This window comes from Drosophila albomicans, chromosome 3 (assembly GCF_009650485.2).
Source record: "Drosophila albomicans strain 15112-1751.03 chromosome 3, ASM965048v2, whole genome shotgun sequence".
Taxonomy (NCBI): domain Eukaryota; kingdom Metazoa; phylum Arthropoda; class Insecta; order Diptera; family Drosophilidae; genus Drosophila; species Drosophila albomicans.
In genome coordinates this window covers 23396784-23414418 of record NC_047629.2, presented here as the reverse complement: position 1 = coordinate 23414418, position 17635 = coordinate 23396784, and the positions used below count along the sequence as shown (strand labels likewise).

At 39.3% G+C, this 17635-nt stretch overlaps 5 protein-coding genes across 10 annotated transcripts in view; 4 read left to right on the top strand and 1 right to left on the bottom strand.

Annotated features, from left to right (window-relative positions):
* LOC117571474 (uncharacterized) overlaps positions 1-10838 on the top strand; it is a 29741-nt gene extending 18903 nt beyond the window's left edge. For all 5 annotated transcript variants that reach the window (XM_034253636.2, XM_052005923.1, XM_034253633.2 and 2 more), the window contains 5 exons: positions 2016-2262; positions 2357-2423; positions 8416-8918; positions 8980-9289; positions 9536-10838. In XM_034253636.2, coding sequence (XP_034109527.1) covers positions 2016-2262; positions 2357-2423; positions 8416-8918; positions 8980-9289; positions 9536-9733 — 1325 coding nt within the window. In that variant the 3' untranslated portion in view covers positions 9734-10838. The remainder of the gene's footprint in view (positions 1-2015; positions 2263-2356; positions 2424-8415; positions 8919-8979; positions 9290-9535) is intronic.
* Positions 10839-11100: 262 nt separating this feature from the next.
* Positions 11101-12174, top strand: LOC117571477 (uncharacterized). Its single transcript, XM_034253639.2, has 3 exons — positions 11101-11572; positions 11625-11958; positions 12003-12174. Exons 1-3 carry the CDS (start codon positions 11170-11172, stop codon positions 12172-12174), a joined length of 909 nt encoding a protein of 302 aa, XP_034109530.1. The 5' UTR covers positions 11101-11169.
* A 13-nt stretch (positions 12175-12187) lies between these two features.
* LOC117571478 (putative ATP synthase subunit f, mitochondrial) lies at positions 12188-12963 on the bottom strand. The gene is made up of 3 exons (XM_034253640.2): positions 12898-12963; positions 12748-12830; positions 12188-12622 (listed from the first exon to the last, which is right to left on the bottom strand). Exons 2-3 carry the CDS (start codon positions 12824-12826, stop codon positions 12378-12380), a joined length of 324 nt encoding a protein of 107 aa, XP_034109531.1. The 5' UTR covers positions 12827-12830; positions 12898-12963; the 3' UTR covers positions 12188-12377.
* Positions 12964-13019: 56 nt separating this feature from the next.
* Positions 13020-16213, top strand: LOC117571473 (uncharacterized). 2 transcript variants are annotated; one of them, XM_034253631.2, is made up of 4 exons: positions 13020-13276; positions 13356-13711; positions 13779-14301; positions 14364-16213. In XM_034253631.2, the coding sequence occupies exons 2-4, from the start codon at positions 13380-13382 to the stop codon at positions 14943-14945; spliced, it is 1437 nt and encodes a 478-aa protein (XP_034109522.1). In that variant the 5' UTR covers positions 13020-13276; positions 13356-13379; the 3' UTR covers positions 14946-16213. The 2 variants fall into 2 exon arrangements, with proteins under 2 accessions (XP_034109522.1, XP_051860117.1); XM_052004157.1 differs by having other exon boundaries at positions 13021-13711.
* Positions 16214-16312: 99 nt separating this feature from the next.
* On the top strand, positions 16313-17459 carry LOC117568483 (calaxin-like). Its single transcript, XM_034249169.2, has 3 exons — positions 16313-16924; positions 16977-17084; positions 17139-17459. The coding sequence occupies exons 1-3, from the start codon at positions 16538-16540 to the stop codon at positions 17316-17318; spliced, it is 675 nt and encodes a 224-aa protein (XP_034105060.1). The 5' UTR covers positions 16313-16537; the 3' UTR covers positions 17319-17459.
* The last annotated feature ends 176 nt before the right edge of the window (positions 17460-17635 follow it).

Here is a 17635-nt window from a genome sequence, read left to right as displayed (position 1 = left end):
GAGCAATCTGCACGCGAGGTGTCGTGCTGCATACACACTTCTAGTCACCATCACACTTCTCTTCTGGAGTACGTGTCTCCTTCTCTCGCATGCTGCACGTACGCGGCCCTGCAACTAAGCTTGCAGCTTGCCACAGTTCTTGGCAATGCAATTACTTGAAGTTTGCTTTGCTTTTCCTCTGCTCTGCTTTGTTTTATTTTGTTTTTCTTCTTTTCGTTTCGTTGTTTTTTTTGTTTTTTTGGCTAAACCACAGGCTGTGCAACATGTTGCATGTCGCTTAAAGGTTCTCATGCTGGCAAGTTCAAGGAACTTGCATCTTTCTAATACCGCAAACTCAACTCTCGACTCAACTTGGCTTATTTCAATGGCATTTCAATGTCATTAACTTGGCTTCTTTCGCATTGTCGTCGTCTTTTGTCGTTGTTGTTGTTATTATTGTTATTGTTCATGTTTGTCGCAGCAGTTGCTTCCGCAGTTGGCCAAGTTGCCAAGCTGCCATGTTGCAGCTGTAGCTGCGTCTCCCAGGGGCATCTCTGTTGATGCCATTGTCTTGGCTGCCACTCGCGAGTCGCGACTCCTCTTCTTATGCTTCTTCTTCTTAGCTCTGCAGAGTTTTGCCAATCGCTTTTTTCATGGTGCTGTGAATGTTTCGTGCTTTTTGCCGATACGTGACACGAAAGCGTATAGGTTATATCACGACAAGGTCGCGCTTAAAAATCGATATCACGATTAATTGGTCGCTTGGTTAATCTTTAACTCGATTCGTGACGTCTATTAGGTGATATCACGAAGCAGATGAATAAAGAGTTTTTATACCCGCTACCCATAGGGTAGAAGGGTATTATAACTTTGTGCCGGCAGGAAATGTATGTAACAGGTAGAAGGAGGCATCTCCGACCCTATAAAGTATATATATTCTTGATCAGCGTCAACAGCCGAGACGATATAGCCATGTCCGTCTGTCCGTCTGTCCGTCTGTGTGTCTGTGTGTCTGTGTGTCTGTCCGTCCGTCCGTATGAACACCTAGATCTCAGAGACTATAAGAGATAGAGCTATAATTTTTTTTCGACAGCATTTGTTATGTTTGCACGCAGATCAAGTTTGTTTCAAATTTTTGCCACGCCCACTTCCGCCCCCGCAAATCAAAAAAATCGAATTTTAAAGCTAGAGTTGCGAATTTTGGTATATATAATAACTACTATAGTAGTTATGATTCCTGAAAATTTGGTTGCGATCAGATAAAAATTGTGGAAGTTATTAAAAAAATACTTTTGTATGAGCAAAAACGCCTACTTACTAGGGGTCTTAGTTGCTTTGGCGGACAATCTGGTATATTATGCCGTCTATGGTATATTTTGAATGTGGTACTATATCGATATAACAAAAATACCATTTGGTATATTTTTAGTATTTTTGCATTTTTGGTATATTTTGAAAAAAATACCGCAATATTTTGCTTTTATTCAAAATGGGTAGCGGGTATCTCACAGTCGAGCACACTCAACTGTAACTTTCTTACTTGTTTATATTATATTGACATGAATAGAAGTGACTTCAAATAAGAGGCATAAAATGGGAATTCTATAAAATCATTTGGAAAGAGCAATAGAAATGCATATTTTGCAAACAATTTAAGCTCTTCGTTATATTTTTAAAAACTAAAATAAGTTTTAGTTCGTTAGTTTTAGGAAGTTATTCGAAATTTAATTTAATTTAAGCTTACAAATAAATATATGTGTTATAAGTATCTAATTGTTTAAATAAAAAATTTAAAATTAAATTTATTTATCATAAATAAAAACTAAACACAAATTTTAAAAATTTCAATTAAATGCAATTTAATAGTAGTTGTTGTGTTAGTCAGCTTTAAAACCCGCTACCATCTCTAGCTGTACCCCCATGACATCCTTCAGCTTTTGTTTTTTTCTGGCTGTGGCCATAACTGTATTTTGCCGGTTTTTGAATTTCATAACTTACAAAGACGCCTCCACCTCCTTCACTCGCTTATCTTACAGAGGATGCACAAACATCACTAAACGATGCCATCGCAGCTGCCGAGGCGGAAGCATTGGCAACGGGGCAACAGGGCACGCCCCCAGGCAGACAGCCCAGCATTGAGCCGAGTGTGCGGGTTAAATGCCTGTCCGGCTCGATGCTGATCAGCATTAAAGATGCGCCAACAAACCAGGAGACGGGTCTGTTCAGTGGCATGATCTACCCAAAAGGCCTCTCCAAGAACTCCACATGCCTCAGTGAATACAGGTAAACAACAACAACAACAACAACAAAACGAGCATTAAAATATACTTTATGCAAACTATAATCAACTTTTATCTATTTGCTTGATCCTTGGCAGAGATCACAGCGGTACATTGCGCTACAAGCTGCCACTGCGCAGCTGCAACACGATGCCCAAGGAAACGGTAAGTCATCAATAGATAAGCGCTATACAATCATAGATTCAACTCTCTTAGTTAATTGTTGGCAAACTTATATCATCACAAGTTATGTTAGGTTGCGAAGTGGTTCTGCCTTTTTGGCATATGCTAATTGTGTGAGTTGAGCTTGGTCAGCAACCAGCAAACAGAAATGGCCATTAACGGCTTATATGGTAGTTGCGATTGGTTACAAGGTAACAGCCTTATAACCATATTGACTAGCAAGATGATTAGCCACATTTTGACAGCACACAGCGCACAGCACAGAACGCACATGAAGTCATTGCGAATCATGTGGCTCTTTGGCATTCAATCGATGACTGCTGATGAAGTGCATCATTAACTATTGTAGCTGATTGAGGGGAAGACCTTTAAAGATACACAGAGAGATAGAGATATAGAGAGGTGGGGTAGTAGCTACTTTGAAGCTATACACACATAAAGCTATAGATATTCGTAACGCCTTAGCTAGCTGTAGCTTTATAGTAATTCAAGTTATATGCAAATCATAATTTAAGGCTACAAATCATTTATTTAGTTTGCTATTAAAGTTTTTCAATATATTGGAATAATAATTAAAAGTTACAAATCATTTTCCCTAATTAATATTAACATATTTATCAAAATAATAATTTAAAGTTACAAATCAGTTCTTTAATTTGGAATTCGAGTATTTTACAAAAATAATCGTAATCATATATTCAATTTAAAATGAAGTTATAATATTTTCTGAATATCGAATATCAAAAATACATCAAATTTCAATGTTATGGAAAATACTCCCCATAAATTCATTAAATTTGTAAACGGCATTTACGATAGAGAATTTCTCAGACTTTAAATCACAAATATCACAACTGATACCAAAGTGATCCAAGTGCCATGTCGAATAACCCGCAACAAAACCGAGTTGTGCCCAATTGAGAAAATCCAATAAAATATCGTATAAAAACGATACTCATATCAGCAGCTGTGGCGCATTCAAGACAAAAACAACAACAAAGTTAGTGTGCCCCATATATGTGTTGTTTATTGGGCCATATTGTCGATTTACGAGTATTTATAGCCAGATGAGAGGGGAGCTCATATATACATATACATATGTGTATTTGAAATCTCAATTAGCACTCATCGAGCTAAACGTTCGCTGCAACTCGCACGCATCGACATTTTTATGGCCAACACGCACACGCACACACACACACTCACGCATTTAGTATTTGAAGCCGCGTCTTGTGGTGTCGTCATTGTGTTACATTTTTTTCTCGTATTTAATGTTAATGTAATTTCCCAGCCATTTATTGGGGCAAACAATTTTGGTTTTGTAATTTTTCCTTTCGCTCGATTGGCGCGACACAATTTTTCTTCAAATTGGCAATTTTAATTGCCGTGGCATGTGGCAACAACAAAAACATGCCACATTCGTGGCAACCACAAATGTATCTCCCCTCCACATTCTGACCACTCGATTCGAGTTCGTTGCCTAAGTCTTTCGTTTTTGTTTGTTCGCTGAGCTCCATTGTGGACACTAGCAACAAGCGTTAAATAAATGGGGAATGAAAATTAAACAAAAGACAAAACTGTCAGCGATGTGTTTGCCCCACGCTAATAATGGACAAAATCAATAAGAAACGATTTACGCTTGTCTGTCATTAAAAGTGAAGGCAATTGTTGGAGTTGCAGCTGAGCTGCAGTTGATGTCATCTCTATACGGGATGCTTATGTCATCTAAAAATAAAAGATGAGCTCATATTTGCATACAATGCAAGTATGTATGTGCATGTGTGTGTTGAAGTGTGTATAATTATGCATGCCCATCCATAGCTGCAAATGCAACATTGGAAAAAGTCGCAGTGTCAACAGCCACAAAAGTTGCCACGCCATTGACTCCCAGCTGAGGCTTCAATATGACCCTGCAGTAATGTGTTTTGTCGTTGCTGGTTTTGTTGTTGTGTTAGAGGTGTTATTGTTGTTAATGGAGTTGTCAATTTCGCGCATGACAAACGCCATTAGCTAAAAAATATAAATAGCTTTTTATTTATTCTTACGCAAAGCGCGTTTAAATAGGTACTAAAAAGTCATCATCTTTAATTGCAAATGTAAAAAATAAAAATTTAAAATAGTAATGTAGGTACATTTCTACAGTATTAGAAAATGCTAAATGCTAATTAAAATTAAAAATATAAAATATGTAGATGCATTAGATTGTAAAGCTTATTTTTTACAAAAATAAAAAAATATAAAGTATTAAAATAATGTTAAAAGATAAAAATAAAAATCATTTCAGCATATGTTCGTTTACTTTACCAAAGGCAGTAGCAGCAATAATTAAAGTTATAATATTAAAGACATTAAGTCGACTAACAGCAGCTAAATTTTACGTACTTTTAAAACTTTTTAGCAATAAAACTTATTTTCGACACACGCTGGGTGTGTCATAGTCGAGTAAGCACACTTGGAGTATTCTACTTAATTGTTTTTTCCGTATACTCGTAAGCCATTACGCCCAGGGTCAGTCGCAGTAGCAGACAGCAAAGCAGAGACACACACGTAGACTTAAGCGCAGCGTGAAGGGCGCAAAACATTTGAAATTAAATTATAATTGCGGCGCAGCTGATGAGCAGCAAAACAGCAGCGGAAGCCACAAAGAACTGAGAGCAAGTCGAGATTTTCCGATTTTATTATAAATTACATTTTTGTAATTAAATCACAAAATGGGGGGAAGAGTATAACACGTCAAGTTTGTTGTCTAAGTCTTTTGTTTGCTACAAATCATTTATGGGGAACTCACACAGTGGGCGTCAGCATCAGAAATCGATTTGTTCTAAGCAAGTGAAATGCTGTCAAAGTGAATGATAGAAGAGATGATGATCCCCCACTCCCTCCCCTTTTATCCCCTCTCTCGCTCTCTCTCCCTCTCTCTCTCTCTGACCATCTGCAGTCGCAACGTTGGCGGCCACGTTAAACACGTTCATTGGCCGACGCCTTTGCGTGTTGACCGTGAAAATGCCAAAAGTGTACACGATGCACACATGTAAACTTGTTTTTATTTTTATTGTTATTGATATTATTGTGTATCGCTACTGCAGTGAAGGTCAGCGTGGTGACTCGCCCACGCAACAACAACAGCAGCAGCAATTTTATCATGACACTTATGAGTCGCTCAACTCGCGTTAGAATAAACGGCACAGATACCAAGTTTGAAGTTGACCCGCATCTGCATAACTCTCTCAACTGATTCTTAATTAATTTACATAACTCGTTCAGCCAGAGCTTGATGACCTGGCTGCTGCTGCTGCTGTTGCTGCCTGCCTCACCAGGAGGAGCGAGAAGTTGTTTTGGGTTCTGGTTTTTATGACGACATCTTGAAGCGCGAGAAGTCGACGCGACACAGAAGTGTCATAATGACATAATAGATGTCGGACGCTGTCTACCGTTAGAATTGCGCTCTTCACGTCTTAAATGTCATTTTACGATGCTTTTTATTAGCCCATTGTCTGATTTAACGTTGGGCTGCGACTCCAGCTGAGAGAATTGTTCTCATTATTCGACTTGCTATTGTTGCCACTGCTCAAAGTCGCTGTGGCAAGTCGAATGTCCAGCCCAGAGACACAAGACGGAAGACGTTTGTGAGGCAGCAGAGCTCAGCTCAGCTTACGCGGTGTCATCAGTTTGAATATGAGCGTCGAGTGCGGGAGCAATTGCAATTAAGCATGGCCCAAAGGTGACGTCGACACTTAATTGTAGCATTTCCGTGCCCAAATACTGTATGGACCCAATTACAAAGCAAACGAAAAGAAATACTTAGCGTAGACGAGCGTTTGGTATCGACTGTGGGATACCTGATAGACCTAAAGAATTAAGATACCTTTTAATGAAACATATACAATTATTTCACAATTACGGAGTCGATGGCCTTAGTAGCTAGCACTCCCTTCTTTTAGTTATTATAATTACTTGTATAATAATTAACATGTAAATAAATATTTCACAATTAGAACTTATTAACAAGTTAATGAATTTCGTAATAATTTATAAATTGCGTCCAAATTTGTTCTACTTTAAAGAAAAATAAATGCATTTTATTTTATTTATTACTACATATTATTTACTGGCTTTCAATTTGATTTAATACTACTACTAGAAAAGTTAAGGAACTATTTCTATGCATTAATAGCATACATTATTTGTTTTGAAAAAATCTAGTCAATTTATAAATTGCTTTAGGGGTTTTTTCTATCATATGGAACTATTTTTATTATCTAATATATTATTTGTTAAACTTGGCAACCTAATAATATTTAAATAAATAGTAACTTAAATATTATTATTATAGTCTCTTTAAAGGAAGTCTTTAAACAGATAGATAAATCTTTTTCTATGCTGTTGATGCTGAATATGCTACGTACTATATTTTATAGCGTTAATATTTTCGCTGTTCTTCAACCTATCATACCCTACTACACAATGCCAGACAGTGTATGAAAAAGTTCTTCCGAACGGGTCACGTACGCGTCGTGGCCCATTATCATTACCCGGCTTCCACCTTCCACGCCAGCAATTGACTGGCTGCTCACAAACGAGCACTCACATATGGGCGAATGAGTGTGAGTGTGTGAGTGTTGGAGTACCATATACATATATATGTGTGTGTGTGTCTCTGTTGTCTGTGTAGTCGAAATTAGCACAAGCAGACAAGCACCGTTAGGTATAGGAATAGTGGCAAGAATGTGAATTGGCTTCAGCTTCGACCAAACACAGCTTACAGATGACGCATGTTGCAATACGCGAGTAAGTACTACAAACGGAAGTACGTCTCGTTTCTGTTTGCCACATTCAGTTTCCATTTCAGCTTCTAAACAGAATCAAATGCAAATTCAAATTGAAATTCATTACGCAAACATTGCTAATTTCTGAAGCTCTAATGCTACAAACTTGGCTAAATGCTTCACGGCGTGGCAGAATGCTTCACACTTGGCTGCATGGCTTTAGCACCATTCTCTACACTCTGAACAACAACAGAGCAGACAAACGGCTAGATGGAATAAAACAAAAACAAAAAATAACTTCAGGAAGTGCTCGTGATCTAAAGAGGAGAACGAGACGTCCCAAGACAAAGTCGCCACATCAAATTCTCGGCAATTTCAGGCTGCAGCGAAGCGTGAATCTGTTGTATGCATAATGAGGCAATGGCAACTGGCCCACAGTACACTTACACACACTCTCTTGCTCACACACACACACACACTCCGTCTGAGCTCGCTAATATGGCTTCTTGGGCATTAGCATCAACAGCATTGTCAGCGTTGTGATTCCATTTAGAAGCGAGTTTGTTGCCAAAGTCTTTTGTTTTTCTCATTTTTTTTTTTGCAAGAAAATTTTCTTAATGCCCCTTATTACAGACTTGTAACGATTTCCTTGGCGCTGAATTTAATCACATATTCATTAAGACTGCATTAAATAGCCGAGAAATGCGAAAGGCGGAAGAAGAGCAGCTTATTACGTTGTTACCTAGAAAGCAACTTCTATTTATGTTATGTGGGTAATAAAGCATAACATACATATATATTTATGTAGTTTTGAATATTGCATATTAAACTGCAGACGTCGAAAAGAATTCTTAAATAAAGTAACTAATAGAATATATTGTCATAATTAAAATGCCACTATTAAAATTTTGTAGTCTAGTAATTAAATAAAATAGTTGAATAATTAAAAATAATAAAATCTTATAAATAGAAAATAAGTACATACATATATGTATTTTTATGTTTTGTAGAAAACTAAAACATCTAGATTGTAGATGTTGTTTCTCAACAGCCGGAGTCGAATAGAATGAAGTTTAAACCGAATGGAATTTAAATTTTCGCTCTTTATTCGTTTATATTTTATTTCCCCTTTTTTTTCGACCCACAATTTTATATTATTTTCTGTTTTTTTTTTTTCATTTATTTGATGTATGTTGTTTGCTTCTCAGGATGATGGCAGCATTGAGTTCTTCAACACAATTGTGCTGCAGCCGCATCTGAAGCTGATCACGGATCTGGGACGCGGTTACCATGTGCGTTGTGCCTACAAGAGTCGCGATGCGGCAGTCAAGCCCAAGAAGAAGCATCTGCGCAAGCATGCACAGAAACCGCAGGCGTTCCGCAGCGACGAGCATGATCGACGTGACTATGGCAGATCGTTGGATAAACAAGTTTTGGGCGATGATGATCAGCTGTTTGAAGAGGATGCCTACGATGTGGATGCCCAAGATAATGATGAGAGCGAAGTAACGAACAACGAAATACCCATGCCCAATTGCCATATGAAGATCTACAACGATGAGCACAAGATTGCGAATGATGTCAAGATCGGAGATCCTCTGACCATTGTCATTAGCATCGATCAACAGAAGCTCTATGGTCTGCACGTCACGGACTGCATCGTGCACGATGGCTTGGATTGGGGTGTGCAACGACTGGTGGGCGAAGATGGGTAAGTTACCTAATTTTGCTAGCTAACTATTGTACAACCCGATTATTAAATCAATTTGCAGCTGTCCCATGGACAACGAGATCATGGGTCAGTTCAACTACACCGAGAATCGTCTGGCGGCCAATGTGACCTTCCCGGCACACAAGTTTCCCTACACCACATCCGTCTATTACGAGTGCAATGTGCGTCTCTGCGCTCTGGAGGATCCTGCCTGCCAGGAGGCGCCCGTCTGCAATGGCAAGCGACCCAAGCGTCAGGCAGCCGATGGAAAAGACGATGAGGCCCTGCCCGCCACCATTGAAGTCTTCTCTGGTCTGTTTGTGAATGAGAACGAGAATGCCAACGACAGCGATGAGGTATACAAAGAGAAGGTAAGGTTGAAATGCAGAAGTAACAGAGAAAATACATTCGAAGAGCATTAAATCAAATATTCAATCAAAAACAAAATGGTTCAAAGTTAAAAAAAGAAAACAAATGGTTTAGTGAAGATCAGAAAAATTCTAGATTTAAGTATGAAATTCTAAATAAATTTTATGCTTGTTTTAAGAACGTCAGTTATTCTCTCTGTGAACTTTAACTTTGACTTATCTTACAAACTATTTCGCTTTCCCTTGCAGACTCAGGAGGATGCACTGTGCGTCTCGCAGCGCACGTTTGCCATAGCTATTGCCATTGCTGGACTCATTCTGATGCTGGCCGTGGTCGCTGCCGTGCTCTGCATTATGGCGCGTCGCAGCACCAAGACGGTGTCCAACTCGGGCAGCTCTATCTACAGCGGTCCGTACACAACTACCGCCTTTTCGCACAGCAGTTAAGTGGCGTGCGCCAAGAGAAAAAACACAAAATTGAGCAAATTCAAAATTTCAAAGCAAAAAACCAACTTTTCCAAAATGCAACAAACACTCAAAGTGTTTAAAAATCAATTAAACGTGCACCAGAATGAGGATACTCGCGCAGCTGTGGAAGCGGAAGTGGATGTGGAAGCCGAAGCCGAAGCCGAAGCGGATGCGGATGCCAACTGCGGTAGTCAATTTGTCAAAAATGTCGCTTGACAAACGAATGTTTTTTAGGGGAGCAGTTTAGTCTATAAGGTCACAATAGCTGTGCAGCGGCAACTGTCTAAGTTTAGTATTTTTATGATTAGTATTTTAACGAAATTTGAAATGCCCTCCCTTTCCTCCCCGTCCCCATTGTGCAGAGATTACCGCGCAATTGCTCGTTGGCTATTGCCCGCTAATGTCACAGAGTTGTCCAGTGCTGCCCATAGCAGCAGTCCAGCATGCGCCATGGCGTTGCCAGATCAGCTGCAACTCTGTTTCGCACTCCAGTGTTTTGGTGTAGGACTTCCTTCTCGATCTTGACGCCGTAGTGCAGTCATTAAATACTTATACTTATTATTAACTATTACTTGGTAATTTAAATGCAACTTAACTCGACACTAACAACGAATGCAGCAGCCGACGCTCAGGTGATATTTGTATTTGTACTCTAATATTTATAAAAACTTATTTAGTAAATCAATTACACAACAAACACCTGCCACACTTTTGTTCTTAGTTGAATATCCTGTACAATTTGTTTCTTGTCATTTTATCTAACTACAACTATTTTGCACTACAATATTTAATGCTATCTATTAAGCAGGGCAGCCAATTTTCAGCACAATCAACATAATTATTATTATGCTGTATCTAACTTGTATTAATTCTCAAAGTAAGCTTAAAACGCCTTTTGCACAGCTTCATTTGATCATTGAACGATTTCATCTAACGCTCGCCTGGAGCTGTGCAATGCGTATTTGAAATAAATACACAAAACAATATACTATTTAAACAATGCATATATAAAAACGACAACTCTAGTTAAGTGTAAGCTAAAATTAATCAAAATAAAATGTAAAATAAAATTTACCAATTTGAATATTGTTTTGATGGGCAGCACTGGCAAAAGTTAATTAATAAGCTACGGTCAAGTGTGTTCGACTATGAGATATCAGGTAATCATTTCTTTCCTGTTACAATTGTTTTCGCCTATCATTAAGTTATCATAGTGTATCCTATCCAATGCCTAGCGAGTATAACAAGTTCCCTGACAGTTGCCTAACTGTTGTCATTGCGTTGCAATCACTTTAATAGCTATAATCCTCTTCAATCGCTCAGACGACAATTTGCGACAATTTAATTGCCACACAAATTGCAGTTTATAAATACTATGAATACAATAGTCAGAGGAGCAGTTGTAACTCTTAGCCATGTGGAAACTGTTACTACTAGTGCAAGTTGTATCTGTGTCAACACACAGAACGCTGAGCTGTCCAGCGGCTGCCAAAGCTCAACCACAATTTCATCTGGTGCGTGAATGTCAGCGAGCCAACACAGATGATGCACTTGCTCTTGAAAATACGCCAACGCTAAAGGAATGCGTGGAGTTGGCACGCGAGTTCCGAGGATTAGCATTGAACTACGCGCCACTCGAACGGAGACGACATATATATCCTAATACGAAGCAGGATGCACGTCAACGCTTAAGTGTTTTTGAGCAGCCGGGAGAGTTTTTCAACTGTCATGTACTGCAGTGTCCACAAAACACAAGTTTTGCGGGCATGATGAACGACAGTCGCTTCGACTACTATAGTCTCTATGGCAGACCAACAGGTTTGAAAACATTTGGCATCCAATAAGAGTATTAAATGCAGTTCTTTAATAGCTCTAAACAACATCAGCTGCATACCGGAAGTGGGTCTATTTGTGATCTACACCAGGCACACCAATTACACAGATGCTACTTTGAGTTGTCGCAATGCCAGCGAGTTCAGAGGCAGCCTGGCTCACATTGCCTCCCAGAAACGCACAGAAGAGCTGGCCAAATGGCTGCGAGATTACAATAGTCAGCGAGCGAACTCTGCCATCTTTTTGGCTTATGTGGGGTTGCAGTACAATAGCAGCGTATCGTTAAGAGCAATGGATTATCGCAATGAGCAGCAGGAGAGCCTGTTGTGCTTCCTCTTCAGCGCCTGGCATGCAGGTCATCCGCGCTTAGGGTAAGTTGCTGTGTTTTAACTACTCCTTGACTACTCTCCTGTAGTGCTTCCCAGGCCAATGCCAGCTGCGTGGCGCTAACTCCGCAGGCCACTTGGCAAACGACATCGAGTTGTGACCATGAGTTGCCTTTCATCTGCGAAATCTTCACGGCCACCAATACCACACAACTGGACACAGGAGTAAATGCAGCGACCGAAGCGTGTGTGATTAATTGATTGAAGCAGTGTGTGAGGGGGTTAAGTGCAGCACAGTTATTCGCAGACGTTTTATTAAAACTGACAAGAATAATCAATTAGTATTATAGTTTTGTTGTTGTTTAATGTATGTATGCAACTCTCTCTCTCCCGTTTACCGAATGGCTGCCGAAAGTTGTCATAACAAAATATGTGTTGAAGAGCTCGTCGAACGAGCTGATCGTTTAGTGGTACTTGTAGTTCCTGTGGTGCTTCAACTTAGTGTAGTTGATCAAGTAGAAGAACGTCATGCTGGCGACGGTGATCTGGAAAAAGGGTGCAATGCCAGCACGCTTGGGGAACACATACTTGTGCTGCCAGCGCCACCAGGCACGGCTAATGGCGCCACCAATGGCATTTGGGGTCTTGTTGCGGCGGCTAAACCAGGCGCCCAGTTCACCCAATTTCACTTGACCGAAGGGCACATCAGCTGCAAGGAAGCAATACAAAAAACAAATTGAAAAAAATAACATTACATAAAGTGCCAAGAAATCGTTTAATACCGCAAGAAGTATCGTGCGGCGAAAATTACGTAATTTTGCAAAGTTTACTTACCCTTTCCGTAGTAGCGGGCTGGATCGTAAGGTCCATGCACCTTTGGGTTATACTCAGCTGGATAGTCTCCGAAAGCCATCTCGCTGTTGTGTGTGTAATTAAATTTATATATTTTTCTCAATCAATTGGTTTTCCTCGCCTGCTACTTACTTTGCTCGATACTAAGTATGAGAACTTCGGGGCATCGATACTGCTCAAGGCAAATGTGTGCACGATTGGCTGTGGGATCCATTTTAAAATATACTAAAACATAACTAAATAATACGCACGGTAACACTGACTACAACCCGAAACATTTTTTAAATTTCTTATAATAAACCCTAAATTAAATATTTTGACCCCTTTCAATTACCATAAAATAATTGTTTTAATTTATTATCTGCTAAGTAATTAACTTTCCTGTATTTGGTACCAGTAATATGCCGGATATGGCCACACTATAGTGTAAAAATGATCGAAATTCGCTGTCGATACAGTGTAAAGCTGCCACTTGTGTTGCATTTGAAAAGAGTGGCAACGTCAATGCAAAGTATATACAGAAATCAAATAAGAATTTTTTGCAAATCGGAATCGCGCTTAAATAACGATAATAATATTCTAAATAACAGACAAACAAACAAATTGCTGGTAAAATGAAACTGGAAGAGCTGCTAACAAAGGGTGCACCATCGCCGCAGGAAGATGACGACGATGATGAAAAGGCGGAGTCGAAAACAAAAGCCACAAATGCCTCCGATGAGGGGGTGGAGAATGCTGAAGATGCTGCGGACGAGTCGGCTGAAAAAGAAAGTGCGACTGGCAAGAAAAAAGGCACACGCAAAAAACGCTCACTCAATTGGGAAGAGGCCGAACGTGGTCTGCTATTGGAGGTGATTAAAACAAAAGTGGCATTTGTTGAAAATCGCAGTGTCGATGCCAAAAGCATCAAGGCCAAGCGATTGGCCTGGTCCCAAATCACCAAACAGTAAGTAAAGCAATGCAATTATTAGGTGAATGACCGTCCAATTCATCCAACAAATATAATGTTGCAGATTCAATGCGCTGAACTTTCGACATCGGTTACTCGAACAAATCCAGGTGCAATGGCGCAGCATGAAGAACTCCGCCAAACGTGAGTATCAGCAAAAGCATCCCAAGTCAGATGTGCTCGAGGGCATGCGCATGATCGAATTCATGGAAGAACTGCAAAAGGATCCGGTCTCATCGCGCAGTCAAACGCGCAGCAGCGGCTCCAATGGCGCTGTCAATGTGCCGCTAAAGAAGGAGCTGCTCGAAATGGACGAAGATGAGGATATGCCGTTAGCTGCGCTACCCAATTCGACAAATGCCAGCGAGGATACGCTGCAAACATCCACCATAGCCATACCCTCACCACCACCATCGACCGCAGGCGGAGACTCACAGCAGGAGAGCGCACAGCCTCAATCAGCGCCCAATCGACGCAAACGGGCCAAAGGTAAACCTTTGCTACAGCACAAGGATGACACTGACGGTGCCGCTGGCTCCGCCGACAACGAAAAGACTTCGCCCACACGCAAACGAAGACAGCGCAATGTGAGTTCTATAATTTAACCTATACAATTAGACAACATTTATTGTCCACTTTCCTTCCGCAGCATTCACAAGCTCAATCGGTGCTCTCGGAAGACTTTAATACTGAAACGTCACCCGTCAATGCCAGTGCCGCTGCAGTTGGGCCATTCACGCCCACAGCTGGTCCCAACGAGACAATTAGCAGCCTGGACATGGAGGAGAAATACAAGCAGCAGCTTTTCAAGCTGCTGAAGCAAGCGCGTCTGGCCGAGATTGATTATGCAAGGCGTGAGCACGAGCAGAAGCTGCGCTTCGAGCAAATGGAGCAAGAACTCAAAATGTCGTACTACCGTCAAGAACAGGACCTCAAGCTACGTCAAATGCGCGAGGAGCACGACATGCGACTGCGTCAGCAACGACGTGAGCACGAAGCACGTATTAGTGTCTACAATTCAAGCAACTGCTGCTTGAACGGCACAGCTGGAGATGTGGCAGGACAGGAGTCGGCGACACAGGGAGCAATGCGTTGTAATGCCAAAACAGATTACAATAATGTGCATTTGGACAGTGTCGTTGCAGCTGCAGCGCAGCCATCGTCATCGTCGAATAGCAGCAGCACGGACGCCGTGCATGCGTTGAATGCCAATTCATTGGTCTACAACTAGTTGTAGACAACACAACACAAACATCACACACAACTCAGAACAGACTACACACTCTCCATCACACTCACAACATGATAAACATTGCCAGCATTTAGTGGAAACTGTAAACTTAAACAAAAATGGAAGCAAAACTCTTAGCTTGAAATGCGTTTAGCAAAATGTAGCCGACTCTCAACTGTCTCTTAAAAAGACACTCAGACTAATCAAGTTGCATACAAATATGAATATGATTACAGTTCATGTTTCGCTAAGCTGCCCTGACATTTACATTATCTCTAATTCAGCATTTTCACTTTTTAGATCCTTTACATTCAAAGTTGATCATTATTACCATTTATGTTAACTGCATTTTTAAATGCAGTCGTGGCAGCTAAGCAAATTGTGCTGTATAAAAACAAACAAAAAATGAATACGAATACGATTAAGATTATAAATATAAATACGAATACGAAATACTCACGTTGCCACACGCTGGCGGCGGCAACGTTCGCTCAGCCATGACACAAACTGATGGACTGTTATTATTGTGCATGCCACACTTACTCACTCACACACAAACAGACAGGCAAAGGACACAGCATCCAAACAAAACACTCACAAACATACACATTGCATTTTCCAATATTAGTATTATTATATTTGTATCCTGGTATCTGTTAAGTGAACAAATTGCTCTACAAAATCTCTATCGACTTTCGAATACTCAAACTGCAACTGAGTCACTCAAAAAACAAAACACTCATAGCAGCATTAAGTTATTCACATCATTCATCCCAAACAACAAACGTCAGACAGTATTCAATTTTTGTCATGGTATTACAAGAACAACAAAAAACAACACAGTTTGTTTTTTGTGGTCAACCATTCATTCATTTAGCTATGTTAAGTTTATCGTTTTGAGTTTTTTTTTAAATATATATTATACACAAGATTGTATTATGTATAATTTTATTATATACATAAACTATACCATAATTGTACATCTATGTAGTTGTATTCTGTGTATGATTGTTTCATACGCGTATAAAAACAAACTTTTATAATTGTCGTACGTCGATAAGTTACGTTTTTTGTAAGCTGTACGATTTGTCTTTTAAGCAAGGTACATTGGTAAGTATATGTATACAAAACGTATATACCCCGTATATACCCTGTTCGCCGTACCATTTGTGTTGTATAGCGCTGTAATATCCTGTAACTTTGCTTTAGCTTACTAAAAATAATAATATAATTCGAGCAAAGGAAACATTAAATAATTAGATAAAGAAAATGCATTTCCAACCAACTTTGTTTTATTTTTCTGGAGAATTTTTTCGATCCAAGTACTTCTGAAGTTTCTAGCATTGAAATTTTGTATGCATAGTTCTACTTTAGTTTAGTTTGGGATACGTAATAGAAATAGCATTATATAGTTTTTAAAATATTTAGGGCTATAGGAATAACTAGATAGTTTTCAAATTTTTTTAAGGTTACGTTACAATTTATTATATTTGGGAGAATTTTTGTGATAAAGCTCTTTTAAAAAGGGAAAAGTTTTTTAATATAGTTTTCTATTGTTGATTTGAGAGAAAGTTTAGATTGGAATCATCATCATGAAGGATCTAGATCTGACCCTTGACTATATGGAAAATGCTCGCTTCAATTATGTGTATGGAACAGCAGTTGCGCGCATGGAAGCCTCAATCTTCTCAACACTCGAGAAGCTCTGCATTTCGATGATCTATCACAAGTTTGTACTACGCGAGGGACCTCGAACGAGATATATGACTGTGCAACAATTAAGCGGTTTCATTCGTATGATGTTCAAGATAACGGATCCTCGGATTAATCATCGCATTGTGAAAACTATTAGCGACGATCCGAACTGTGTGGATCCAAAGTTTCATCCAGATCGTCATTGCACTCTGAACAGTTTTATAAAGATGCTTGCCATCTATTTCTCTAACGATCTCGATAGGCGCATGCGATTTGCTTTCAGCGTAAGTAAATCCTCCATTGATGCACAACAATTTTAACATGGTTTTCGATCAGGTCTATGATGAAGATGGATACGGTTTTATGAATCGTGAGACTGTGATGCGCTATATAGACGCATTTTTCACAGGCGACGATGAGGACGAGATTTTTGAAATGCGAGCTGTAAAATATAAACTTTTGCATTCTTTTTGTTCACTGATTATAGTTTTTTCACAGGATATGCTTGAGTTGCTATTTCAAAAATTCGATAAGGACAAGGACCTGCTCATCTCGTTCGAAGAGTATTGTGACACTGTGCGCAAACAACCCGAACTATTAGAGTTCCTAGGCACAGTATTTCCATCCAAAAATGATCTTGATGTCGTTGGGCTGTGCTGCAATTTGCACACACATTAAAATCCAATTGATTTTAGAACGGTTAAAAAGCGTTATATAAGTAATGTTAGAAAATAAATAGATAAGACCGGTAGGGATTTTAAATATTAGATATGTACATACATATTTTCAAAATAAATAAAATGGAAAGAAGCCTGCAAATTTGTTGCGTTTTCATGTTGTTCATGTTTATTAGGCAAATCAAATTTTAATTTTATTTATTATTAAAATTTTTTTAATTACCTGTTCGATAAAAATATCTATACATAATGTATAATATTTCAGATTTATCTTATTTTACCTAAAACTTCATTCTTTTAAATTGTTTTTTTTTTTTA